This window comes from Columba livia, chromosome Z, assembly GCF_036013475.1.
Source record: "Columba livia isolate bColLiv1 breed racing homer chromosome Z, bColLiv1.pat.W.v2, whole genome shotgun sequence".
NCBI classification, from domain to species: Eukaryota; Metazoa; Chordata; class Aves; order Columbiformes; family Columbidae; genus Columba; species Columba livia.
Window position 1 is genome coordinate 20478242 of NC_088642.1, and position 12800 is coordinate 20491041.

General features: G+C 42.6%; 2 protein-coding genes across 2 annotated transcripts; one reads left to right on the forward strand and one right to left on the reverse strand.

Annotated features, from left to right (window-relative positions):
• Positions 1-538: 538 nt before the first annotated feature.
• RAD1 (RAD1 checkpoint DNA exonuclease) lies at positions 539-6396 on the reverse strand. Its single transcript, XM_005506009.3, has 5 exons — positions 6202-6396; positions 4845-4953; positions 1466-1724; positions 1020-1118; positions 539-722 (listed from the first exon to the last, which is right to left on the reverse strand). Exons 1-5 carry the CDS (start codon positions 6394-6396, stop codon positions 539-541), a joined length of 846 nt encoding a protein of 281 aa, XP_005506066.2.
• On the forward strand, positions 6239-10937 carry BRIX1 (biogenesis of ribosomes BRX1). The gene is made up of 10 exons (XM_065047557.1): positions 6239-6625; positions 7495-7606; positions 8001-8044; positions 8694-8764; positions 9134-9183; positions 9281-9354; positions 9454-9504; positions 9784-9885; positions 10100-10228; positions 10550-10937. Exons 1-10 carry the CDS (start codon positions 6395-6397, stop codon positions 10817-10819), a joined length of 1134 nt encoding a protein of 377 aa, XP_064903629.1. The 5' UTR covers positions 6239-6394; the 3' UTR covers positions 10820-10937.
• Positions 10938-12800: the final 1863 nt, after the last annotated feature.

Here is a 12800-nt window from a genome sequence, read left to right on the forward strand (position 1 = left end):
TCAGCATTTGCCAGAAAGAAACCACCTGCTGCTACTTAGAAATCAGTTTGAAAATGTCATCCTCTTTCCAGACAAACTTGGTTTTATTTTTAAGTCATTGAAAGTTAACTGGCTAACATACAGCTAGTATTCAGATTTTCCTTTGTGTAACTGGTTAGACCAAGCCAGACAAAAGAAAAAAACCCACGCAGCCATAAACACACAAAAAAACCCTGCAAAACCACACAACAAAACCACACAAATTCTTGGAGAACACTCTAAAAAGAAGCAATGTATTACATGGATACCAATTTAACATCTGTGCTGGAATCACTGGCGATAGATCGGCACCCCTTCTAGCTCTTTCATCTTCAGTGCTTTGAGTGAAGGCTAAATGTTTGCAAGGGAATAAAAAGGAAGTCTTCATATTTCTAATTTCAGAGTTTAAAAAAAAAGCAATACAAAGCCTATGAATCTTTCGAGTTTTCATTCAGTTTTATAATAAAATATAGTATTTGATATATATCCATAAATACAATACAGACCGCAAAACATACATCTACAGTTCAGCTTCAGTAATATCCTCATCAGGGCAACAATAGTATTCCACAAAACAGATCTGTCCATCTTCATTCCTAATCATATACTGCAGTGAAAGAAATCCTTGAGCATCTGTTCGAATGGACACTTTACAAGACAAAGCCAGTGCCTTCGTAGATGGTTTAAGCAAAGAAATCTTGTACCTGCAGGGGAGAAAAAAAAAAGTAATTTGAAAAAAATATACCACACAGAGAGGAGCCAGAGAATAACTAAAAAAACAATCAGCAAGGTGCTAACTTGATCTCTTACTGGTAATAACATTGGACAGATATTGTTATCACTTACTGTTTGATCACAGACACAGACTTTTATCAGATGCAACGTAATTTTTTCTTCATACCAGTGAAAGAAATGTTACAGTACTGCAAAAACAGTTTTTTTAACTTTCCAAAAAGAATGTATCACCTTCCGCAGAGGGCACTTATCACAGACTTCCTTACCTGTTTGTCTGAGTCTGGTTACAGTGGAATGCCTCCATCAAGTCAGAGTCCTTAGGGTAGTCCAGATGTGCACTGCCTGCGTTTCCAAAAGTGGATAACCTGGAAGACAAAAGGCACCATCTCAAAACACTTGCTCACAGCTCTCTAAAATCTCATCAGAATCAGTCACCTTTATCTCAATGGCTGTTTCACAAAACACTGTTTGTTTTGCTTTATTTAATTAAATGCTAACCTGTCCAGTTCAGTGTCACACTTACCAGGTTGTTCAAGATATTAATTACTATGTTAATTAGCTTACAGTTTGTGATTTGCTATATTCAGTACAATTCTTCTTGAAATAAAGCAATATTCTAAAATGGCTCACACTTCTTCACCCTGAAAACTTCCAGTCCTTACTGACGGAGGCCAAGTATGAACATTTGAGCTGAAAGCAGAGTTTCCAGTACCTGAAGTAGGGTTTATCTGGAGACATGGTAATCTGCAGAACTTCACTGGTCATATCCAGTTCAGCAAATGCTTCTCGTAGCCCCTCTGACTGCAGGATAATTTTATTAACAACCTTTGTACTGCAGAAGTCAAAGTCTAACAACTCATCAGGCTCTTGAGTGTTAATTTTGCACACTGTCACTACTCCTCCTTCTTCCAACAGCAGCATCAAGGGATAACCATAGCCACGATAACACATCCTAAGGGCCGTTGACGTTCCTAAAAAGAGAAAGGAATATACATTCTTCAGAGAGCTAGCTAGCACACCTGACTACTTTAGAAAAATTCACATTTTAATGGCATATTTGGCACAGATCAGTTTGATTTAGCGTGTTTGGTCCAGACTCCAATACACAGATGTAGCATACTTAGTGCAGCCTCCTGGACACCCTAGGAAGTGCTAATAGTTATGCAGCAAAATGAATCTATTTGTATGTAGACACCAGTTCAAATCCAACTCATGTTGCGTACCAAACAGGTCAGACTAGCTGTGACAATGGAGAAGAATAGGCTACAAATAGTTCAGTGGAACTGGAAAACCCTCCAGGGTCCTGAGGCTCTCTCTGGCTCACACCGTCCTTCTTTACAGCTCTTGTTTGTGCAACACAAACTGAAGTTAAGACATCTTATCTTGCATTACGGTCACATCCTCCTTTTGCTAGGTAATCATAATCTGCATGTCCAGTTTTCCAGAATGAGAGTGCTGTTTAGTACAGTTTATAGTCACAACATAAACAGCAGAGGAATGTGGATTTCAACACACAACTGCAATGGTAGAACTGCCCAAAAAAACTGTCATGGTATTACTCTACTCCATCCAAGCACACAGTGCATCCCGTAGCACCCATACAGTATTCTACCTTGTAACTAGTTTTGCTTGTCAAAGTATTTTTTGAGCAATTATGATAGAAGAAAAAAAGAGAGGGGTGGACTTTTTTTTTTAAGCAAATGGATTAACGTAATTTAATGTCTGTACACATAACTGTGAAATCAGCTTCCCACATACCTCTGCCACTGAAAAGCCTACAAACAGGATCAATAATACAGTCTGCTTGATTTTTGTAATTCACACACTTCACAAGTAAGATCTCAAGTGCTCTTACAGCACCTGAAGTGCCACCTCATCCAACCACAGGCTTCTTATGGGACCGTAGCTAAGTATCATTCCTCAGTACCTCATCTGCAAGCTGCAGATAGCACTCACAAAACAGATGCAGGTGCGGCCTGAAGAAGTGAAGGAACAGAACATGCCACATGTGTGCTGGGAGCAGCAGCACAGCAAACTGATGGTGCTACCTGGAAGCCCTGCAGACTTCTTCAAGCCCAGTAAATTTGCACCAGAACATTTCCCAATATTCACAAACGCTCGTTAATGTTACTGAGGTATAACCGCTGGATGTTCCAGGGTTGCACAAGCCACAGACGTATTGGGAAGGAGATCACATTTATCACTGGGCTGATATAACACTTTTTGTGAGCAAGACAAATTCCAAGCTATGTGTATCTCTCAGTGTGCTGATTTCTGCTACTGTTCACAGTAATTAGTCAGCCTGAGTCCCTTGTAAGCTCAATGTGGTTCCCTGTGGCCTTGAGATGTACTGACAGCTTTCGTGCTTTTTCAGCTCAAAGTGACAGCTCTGATAAGAGGCTGCCCCAGCAGCCGTGTTTGAGCCTGATGCTGAGGGTACGTGCAGCTGTGCCCTGACGCACCTGACAGTGTGAAGCACCATCCCTGGTAAAGGGAACCTTGGTGCTCTCTACATCCATACTGACCACTCTGATTGGAAGTTCCCAGAAGAACTATTCTGCCAGCCATGCCCAGGTTTTTGCCCTAAGCAAAGGGCACTTGGGAATAATTAGAAATCTTCTGATGTGGATGATGTGAGCTCTGGATTGAAAAGAGATCCACAGGAAAGGCAGTCACGGCATGTATCAGCCCTGGGGTACAGTGCTGGACTCAGCATCAGCGTATCACAACCTGCCAGAGGTGTCTGAACAAATTAGCTGACACATTTTCTTATCAAATTTACAGAAACTGAGATCTTCAGCCCCAAACCAGAGCAAGGGTAGAAGCTGGGGCTGTTCATTGGACTTCAGGGCACAAAAAGGTTGTCTTCCAAAACAAGTGGTTCTTCTGGGCCTTACACAGACCTAGGAAATGCTACCTAGGCAAGAAGACTCCTCTGTTTCTCAGTTACCCCAGTAGTGTCACACAGGCATATACTTTTACTCCATCTTCCAGACTCAATCAGCCTCCTTTCGGCCTCTCCTGCTGCAGCAGCCCCTGGCACACTGGCCAGGCTCACATCCATCAGCAACTTTCTTCTCTCGATCCACTGTTATCACAGTACTAGCTTAAGTAAACAAGATGGATCCTGCTCAACAGTGAGAGCTGCTGTGCTCAGAGGGGCTTCAGGTGAGGAAGTTTTGCCAAGACTGGAAATCTCACTACTTATCTCATGTACAGGTTTCACCATGTGATTACACGTGTGTGCTGGTTTGACTGAAAGCAAGTTAATTTTTTTCCTGCAGCTGGAAACTTTTCTTTTTCATAGCTAGCAGTCATTGTTTGGATTTCATTTGAGAACAAGAGATAACATCTTGGGACAGAGTTTTTCTTCAAGTAACTTTCCAGTGTATTTGAGCAGGAATAAAGAGAATGTAAGAACTTACTGTTATCTCAGTTGGTGTTTGGGAGACAACGTCTTTCTGAGCACTCTGCTCACAGGTGTGAGGCAGCTAGTAAGGGAGGCATGGATGGGGCAGAGCTTGACTGACATCCAGACTGGTCAATAAGAATATTCCATGCCATTAGCAACATGCTTTGTATTCAAGGAGAGACAGGTTTTCTGATTAGGGGGGTGGAGACCTGTTTTCGTTCTGCTCCATTTTTGGTGGTGTTCTGTTAGCAAGTTTCTTTTAGTTCAGCTTTTCACCATCCTGCTGTTCTGCGGAGGCCTCTGGGCCTTTCTGCCTTTTTCCCTCTTCCTCCAGGACTGGCTGTTTGTGACCAGAGTGCTCTCTCTCTTCCCAGGACTGACTGCTCAGTCCAGACAGTTGCTGAAGAATTGCATTAAGTATATTTTATTTTACATGCTATTTTCCATTTTGTATATATATATTTGTGGTAGAAGTGGTATATTAGTATTAATTTGTTATTACATTAAACTGTGTTTATCTCAATCCATGACTTTCTCCCTTCCATTTTGATTCCCTCCTCTGTTTGGGGCACAGGGGTGCAAGGAGTGAGTGAGCAACTGTTGTGGTTGTGATTGCTAGCTTGGGTTAAACCATGGCAATGAGACACACATACGCTATCAAGGTAAATGTGCACCATACCTGGCAAAGAACTGGTTCCAAAAATGGTCAAGCAGTCTAGAAGAACAGACAAATTGATACGGAATGTCACCGACTCCTCCTGAACAGTATATTCCTGAAAAATTTCCGCCTACAAGAAAAAAGAAAAAAGACTAAGAGAGGGGAATTTCTGCAACTATTTTATAATTTACACTTATTTCCTTAAATTCAGTGCTTTCACTTTCAGAGATCAGTGCCATACAAAGTGATTTCTACAGGTAACACTATATCAATTAAAGGAAAATGGGTATTCGTCCTCAAAACTAGTAAAATAAAATCAGGTCACAGCTGAAACAAAGTAGCATGGTGTAAGCATGAACACCTAAACACTAGTTCTTTATAGTATAAAAATGTGCTATAAACGTTAAAGCCTAAAGCTGCCTATTTCTGGAGCCACCCTCCTCCAGAAACAGTAGTTAGTTCCTTTTCTTCACTCGAAACATTGTGAAACATGTAAGAGCAGAACTACTGTGCGCAGTCCTGGGTGACACAGGATAAAAAGGATATAAAGCTACTGGAGAGTGTCCAGAAGAGGGCTACGAAATTGGTGAAGGGTTTGGAGAGAAAGCCATATGGGGAGCAGCTAAAGTGACTCGGTTTGTTCAGCGTGGCTGCAGCTTCCTCACAAGGGGAGGAAGAGGGGCAGGCACCGAACATTTCTCTTTAGCGACCAAGGACAGAACCAGAGGGAATGGCAGGAAGATGTGCCAGGGGAGGTTTAGGTTGGACATTAGGAAAAGGTTCTTCCCCCCGAGGGTGGTGGAGCACTGGAACAGGCTCCCCAGGGAGGTGTCACAGCCCCAAGCCTGACAGTGTTCAAGGAGAGACCAGACAACACCCTCAGACACATGGTGTGAGCTGTGGGGTTGTTCTGTGCAGGGACAGGGGTTGGACTCGATGATCCTTGTGGGTCCCTTCCAGCTCAGGACATTCTGTGAACAGCGAGTTCACCAGTGAGACACGGGCTGACACCTTCGACTTGTCTGACGCGGGCAAGCTGCCCCCGGCTGCCCCGCTTGCCACGGGGCACAAGCTGCTTTGTGGTAACTGCAGGAGCAGTATAGCCCTGAAATGAAGCTGGGTGACCCGAGCTGCTTCTGAAAAAGCAGTTTTACATGTTTGTTGGCAGCCGAGAGAACAAGCCGAGCTCGGCCTTGCACAGGCAGGGGCACAGCTGAGCGCCCACAGCCCCGTCCCAGCGCTCCCCGCACCTCAGCGCCGTGACTTCCACACAGTTTCCCTTCTCTGCGGGTAAACCTGCCGGACAACCCCGCACCACGTAACGGGGCCCCCGTCAGGTACGAGCCCGGGGAGGGGCCGCCCGCCCGCCGGGCCGCACCTGAATGAAGGCGTTGGCCTGGATGCATTTGGCGTCCTCCACCGTGACCCGGAGGCCGTTGGCGGTGGCGAAGCAGGTGGCGTGGTCCTGGAAGTGCACGGCCCGGAGGAGGCTGGAGAGGTGCCGGGCGTTGTCCAGGCTGGCGGACAGCACGTAGGGCTCGGCGCTGCCGGCGGGCTGCGCGGTCAGCGGCATGGCTGCCGGGAGCGGCACGGGAGACACCGGCAGCGGGGCGGATGTGCGGAAGCGGAAGTGCGAGCGGCGGCGCGCACGGCGTGGTGCGATCGGCATGGCGGCGGGCAAGCGGCAGCGTGAGGGCTCGGCTGCGCGCCCCAGGAAACGAGCGAAGAAGGCGCCGAGCGCGGCCGAGCCGGACGCCAAGACGGCCCCGGAGGAGTACAGCATCCCGCCGCCGGTCTCGCAGGTACCCCCGACCCCGCTGCCCTGGGCCGTGCCGTGTGTCCCGGCCGCGGCCTGTCCGGGCCGGCGGTTTCCCACAGCAAGTCCCTGCCCGGGCCCCGGAGAAGGCGGTGCTGTGCGCGGCGGGGCGGCCCGCGGCCCGGGAACGGCTGCTGCTGCGGGAACTCGGGGTGTCTGGGGGGAACCCGGCTGCCGAGCCAGGGTGGAGAGGCCTGTTCGTGGCTCTTTTATAATCGCAACATAAAGTAACGTGCGGTGGGACGTTTTTTCTATGAAGATAGGCGAAGAGCGTTATTCTGGTTAATGTAAATAAATTACATTACCTTAATCTCAAACGTATGTTAGAGAGTTTGGTAGTTCTGTTATATACAATCACATATGTAAATTATCCCCGTTTCATTTAGGAATCATTCTGAGGAGGCTTGGCTCGTGGTTTGCTTAAAATTAAAAAAAAAACGCAGCACGTTGAAGTCTTAGATTTTGTCACATGCTCCTCTGTAGGAAAAGCTTAATTCTGCTCCCAGACTGTAGCCCGGGTGATTTTGCAGGGAAGGAGAGGTGCCTTTTGCAAATAAGTATCACATATGGCTTTCTTAATACTGACATATTTTGTACAAGTGAAAGGCTTTCTGTAGGAACTTCCTGAAGCGAGATGGGTGGAAGTTCTTTGTGTAAAAACTTTCCGCATGTTCTGTTGGAAAGTCATCGCTTTTGCCGAGAGAGTGAGTGTGTGAATGGGGAGATAGTATTAATAAGAAATGTTCTTATTGTGTTTGTCTGTAACTACAGTTCAAACGTTTGTTGTTTCTGTGTTACAGTTCTAAGGATAGAAACATTATTTTCCTACTTAATTTTTATGGTTTTTTTTCCTAGGGTAAATGGAAAAACAAGGAGCGGGTGCTTATTTTCTCTTCTCGTGGAATTAATTTCAGAGCAAGGCACCTAATGCAAGACTTAAGAACACTGATGCCTCACTCTAAAGCAGGTAGGGTTAGGCATCATCCCTACCTTACGTTTTCAGCATAGTTTTAAACCAAGAGCTTCTAACAACCCGTTCTCTTAAAAATGTGGTACATAACTGTTTTGATTAAACTTTTATCTTAAACAAACACCAAGCCCCTTTTGAACCAACAATTACAGCAACTGTCATTGTATCTTAATATTTCTTTGGAAGACTTCTGTGGCCTCAGTCCTGTAATTACTCAGGTACTTTTGTTGCTATGTTTATTTATTACATAACATGCCTGAAACAACTTGATGGTTATCCTTAGTCTTTCCTTTATACCCAGTAAATTTTTTTGCAAAAGGACTGACTGTTAAAAGAACTTGTCATGTTAAATGGGTTTTCCAGCCTTCTAAATGTTGTTCTTCTCTTCCAGATACTAAAATGGACCGTAAAGACCAGTTATTTGTAATTAATGAGGTAATCCTGGATTTAACTAATGCTTCTTTATTTTCTCTTTTGACTTTTCAAGTCGATGTTCAAGAGAAAAGGGCAACCAAGTTCAAAGGAACTCATACTAGTTGCAGGAGTTGTGTAACTTAATAGATGAAAATTGTTGGTATTCAAAAAGTGCTTATGTTAAAACAGGAAGTTGGCTTTCAGTTAATAAAATCAAAGTGAAACCTTTAATTAAACGTAGACTTTTGTCATGAAGCACTAAAACAGAATGTGCCTTTCTGTATGGGTGAAAGGCGTATTACAGTTTATACTTGAAACAAGCAGGGCACAAATATGCAGGTAGGCCAAACAATGTATTATGGTAGGACATTGGTAGTTCTGAAATTAGAACCTAATGTCACAGCTCATGCTCTAATGTTTAGGTCCTGGAGAGCTTATCAGATTGCATGTAGCTGTAGTGAAGATATTACTCCTGGTGATAAATACGTGAGATTTTTCAACAAAACAAGTACTTCAACTTAAGTTTGAGGATCAGTAGGTGTAACTTCTTAAGATGAGATCTCTGCTTTTGTACTTATGTTTTGGAGCAGCGGGGGATATTAGAGATTAAGTAGGAAATTTTTTGAAATTGCGTTCAGAATTTTGTAAACAGCTCATTTTTCTTGTGTAGGTGTGTGAAATGAAAAACTGCAATAAGTGCATCTTTTTTGAAGCAAAAAAGAAACAGGATCTCTATATGTGGTAAGGAAGTGTTATGTTTTCTTACATTTCCATATATAGCTGGGGATGCTTCTGCTCTATCTAAAGTGTCATACTGTAATAGTGAAGATGAGTGAAATAGTGTTGCTTAGTTAAATTTGTACTAATCCTGCACATCTATGAGGAGTGCACGACTAACTGTTGTAGAGTGTCTACAGAAGCATTTTGCAAAACTGTTGAGAAAGCAGGTATTTATAAGTATGTTCAAAGAACTCAGTGATGCTATTAAAGCAACTGAAATTAGTTCAATACAGAAATAACTGGTTGGAGTGTACTATAGAAATCCAGTGTATCTTCTACCTGCTGTTCACATTTTTCTTTTGTCTCTTCCCCACTGCCTCTTCTCTGCAGGCTTTCAAATATACCGCAGGGACCGTCAGCCAAATTCTTAGTGCAGAATGGTAAGCTGGTTGACCTTATTGTGTTTGGACTCCTGATTTCTTGTCCGTACAGTTTTCTGTAAGTACTAAAATGATATTTTTAAAAACATCACTGTAGTTCACACACTGGCTGAACTGAAGATGACAGGAAACTGCCTAAGGGGCTCACGACCCCTTTTGTCTTTTGATCCAGTAAGTATAGTTAGTTTTTATTTAATGAGTATGTTTTTGTTTTCTTTGCATGACTATTGCATTTAGCTTTGTATGTAAAATTACATTTTTTCATTGTAGGCATTTGACAAGGAGCCACATTATGCCCTGCTAAAAGAATTGTTTATTCAGGTCAGTCTGTAGTTCTGATGTCCTGTGTTTCTTCCTTTTTGGCAACTTATTTTAAAATCTTTTTTTTAAATCCATAGTTTTACATTTTTGAACTTGTAAAAAATCTTCAAAAGATTAGGGTCATATGCTTAAAGTCGCTGGGACACTTGTTCTTACATTTTAAGTTTTGAAATATAACCTGCATTGGGTAGTTAGTAAATTAATATCAATTTAAAATGAGCTATTTACGTTTGGCCTCTTACATTTGCAGATATTTAGAAACACTGCCTTTTATTACAGATATTCAGTACACCACAGTATCACCCCAAAAGCCAGCCTTTTGTAGATCATGTGTTCACCTTCACCATTACAGATGAGAGGATCTGGTTTCGAAATTACCAGGTTAGTTATCTCTTTTAGTTTTTGGGTGGTGCTCGGTGGAGTGATTTCATATCAAACCCATTAATTACAATAAAATTAGAAAAATTGTTCTTATCAGGATGTGCTTCACTGGCATAGTATAGATTTAAACTCAGTTGTGTATGACTATATGTAAGGTACCTGCAAGGTCATATACTTCGATTCAATCCATGAGAGAGTATTCTTTTTATTGCAGATAATAGAAGAAGATGCATCTCTAGTAGAAATTGGGCCTCGTTTTGTCCTGAACCTCATAAAAATCTTCCAAGGTAGTTTTGGAGGACCAACTCTGTATGAAAATCCCCATTACCAATCCCCAAATATGGTAAGCAGCTTTGTCTTTGTATTCTTGTTCTTTAAGCAACTAATTTGAAGACTAGTCTTGCAAGCTCTCTCTGGAGGAGAACCACGTATGCCTTTCCCTGGAACCCTTTGTAGAAAAGTGTGCCCAAACTGATCACAATTTGAGAAGAGAGTAATTGTGTAAAAAATTGAATGAGTGCAGAATTAATGTCACTGAAAAGATGGCATTATGCTGAGAATTTTGGCAATTAAGCAGAGAAATTACCACCTATTTCTTTAATACCTGGTTTCTTCCATCTTGTTTGTTTGAAACCTGATGTAGTTTCAATTCTTACTTTTATAGCATCGACGGCTGGTAAGATTATCAGTGGCAGCTAAGTTTAGAGAAAAACAGCAAGTGAAGGAAGTACAAAAGCTTAAGAAAACAGGGAGTAAGGTGCTTATGGAAGAAGATCCCACTGAAGTGGTCTTTGAAACTCCAGCTGAAGAAAAACCAGTGGAAATACAGCTTGTGAAACCAGAGTCAAAGCCAATTGTTAAAGATAAAAAGAAACTACGCAAAATCCAGAGGAAAAAGCAAAAAAAGCTTTTCAGAACTGAAGCATCAGCATGAATGTTACAAGTGATGAAACTAGCAATATTGACATAATATTGTAAATACTTGTTTTTACAGGAAAAAATAAATGGACTTCGTTCAGTTTTAAATAAACAAAATATTGATTTCTTTATTAGGATTGAGTTTACACTCTTTTGTTGTCTTCCTCTCTTTGAGAGCACTGGGCTTTGAAAAACAACGTGACAACAGGAAAGGGGGAATAAGACACTCCAAATATTTCTACGTCTGAGAATTTGTTTCTTAGACTTGAACACTTCTGGGAGATAACTCACTGTAACATGTACACTGAATAAAAGTAACCGAGTAGTCATTGCTCGTCATGAACTGGAATTCAGAAGTCAGCTTTCCTAGTCTAACACCAGTAGAAAATCCTTTTTCAAGTTTTAACTTTATAGGAATTCTCTCTTAGGGGGTTGTGTTAATTTTCTCACCTCATAAGCCCTTGGGAATGCAAAAGGTTTTGGCCTCATCATTGCTCTTTTTATTAATACTTCAAAAGCTGCTACTTTTGCCTGTGGTAGCTCCTGTACCTAATCAGGTTCTTAGGACCTGAAGTGTAGCTGTGGGGGAGAAACAGGCTAGACCTCAAGACCAAATTCATTGCAAGTGCCCTAAAGGCAAGAGGTACATGCTGTTAAAACCATGTACTTACAGTTGCCTGAAATGAAATTGCCTGCGACTCTTTGTAATGGCAGCGGTGCCTAAAAGCAACAGAATTCAACAGAATTCCATGCTTGTGTCATGGTTTAACCGCAGCAGGAAGCTAAGCACTATGCAGCTGCTCGCTCGCGTGCTCCCCTCTAGTGGGGTAGGGGAGAGAAATGGAGGGCTAAAAGAAAACGGGTGGGTTGAGATAAAGACAATTTAACAGGTAAAGCAAAAGCTGCACACCCAAGAAAAGCAAAACAAGAAATTTATTCACTACTTCCCATTGGCAGGCAGGTGTTCAGCCGTCTCCAGGAAAGCTCCATCACTCTATAAATGGTGACTTGGGAAGGCCAAGGCAAACAAGCCTCCGACTGGCAAATAAGCTTCCAATATAGCTTAAAAGTCACTAGAACCAAAAGCCTTGATTTTGCTCACGGATACTATCTGTACTTCAAATGCAGCAGAGTTCATAGCACCCTGATGAGCAGCAGAAAGTCTAGAGTTTGGTTCATTGTAGTTTTTGCCCATTGCTGACAGCTCACATTGCCTCAGCTGCAGCAGGTCAGCTTTAATTTGGAGCTGTATTTTCATGAAGCTTCTAGGAAATCACTGTCTGTGAGTCTGCCCTTTTGCCAGATGTAGTTAAATGAGTCACTGTGTTCATAAGTTATTAGCTGGGGAAAGGAGCATACAACTATTCTCTCACAGAAAGTCTAGTGGCATCAGCCTTCAACAAGACTGAAAATTCAGCCGTAATTGGGTGAGAATTTCTCTGTAGTGCTCAGCAAAAGTCTGATTCCAATAAACTTTTCCTGGCAGATGTTAGCAGATATTTACAGATCTCTCTGGGGCTATTTCTTCATTATTTTTCTTTAACGTGCTTTCCAGTTCCAGTCCTTATGCCCTTGGTTCTTCCACTGACTCCAGTGCTAGCTCCTTGTCCACTCCGCCAGTTACCCTGTGTTTCAAGGTCTTGCTCATGCCCTGTTCCTATTTGGTTCCTGTGCTGTTTTCAGCCTCTGGGATCTTGGTGCTGAACAAACACCACTGGCACAAGAGGACCCTGACCTGTTAAACACTAAATTTATTCCACTTGGAAGGGCAAGAGAAGTTTGGTGTTACCTCTCTAACAAGGCGGCCTGCATGCCACCTGATTGGAAAGACTGGTGAAAACAAGCATCTGCTCAGTGTGTGTAGCCTAATGCATAGAATCAGAGTTTCTTGAGTTAGAAGGTACCTGTAAGTATCGTCAAGTTCAAGTCCCTGCTCCTCACAGAACACCTGCAACTAAATCAGGTGACTAAGAGCATTGTTCAGATGCCACTTGAGC

Bases quoted from the DNA above. Each gene is read 5' to 3' on its own strand.
- BRIX1 (XM_065047557.1), top strand. From the start codon at position 6,395: ATGGCTGCCGGGAGCGGCACGGGAGACACCGGCAGCGGGGCGGATGTG. The intron at 7,607-8,000 runs GTAGGGTTAGGC...CTTCTCTTCCAG, and splicing joins GATGCCTCACTCTAAAGCAG to ATACTAAAATGGACCGTAAA. The intron at 9,505-9,783 runs GTCAGTCTGTAG...CTTTTATTACAG, and splicing joins TAAAAGAATTGTTTATTCAG to ATATTCAGTACACCACAGTA.
- RAD1 (XM_005506009.3), bottom strand. From the start codon at position 6,396: ATGCCGCTGACCGCGCAGCCCGCCGGCAGCGCCGAGCCCTACGTGCTG. The intron at 4,954-6,201 runs GTGCGGCCCGGC...TTTTTCTTGTAG, and splicing joins AGGCCAACGCCTTCATTCAG to GCGGAAATTTTTCAGGAATA. The intron at 1,119-1,465 runs GTACTGGAAACT...TTTGTCTTCCAG, and splicing joins CCAGATAAACCCTACTTCAG to GTTATCCACTTTTGGAAACG.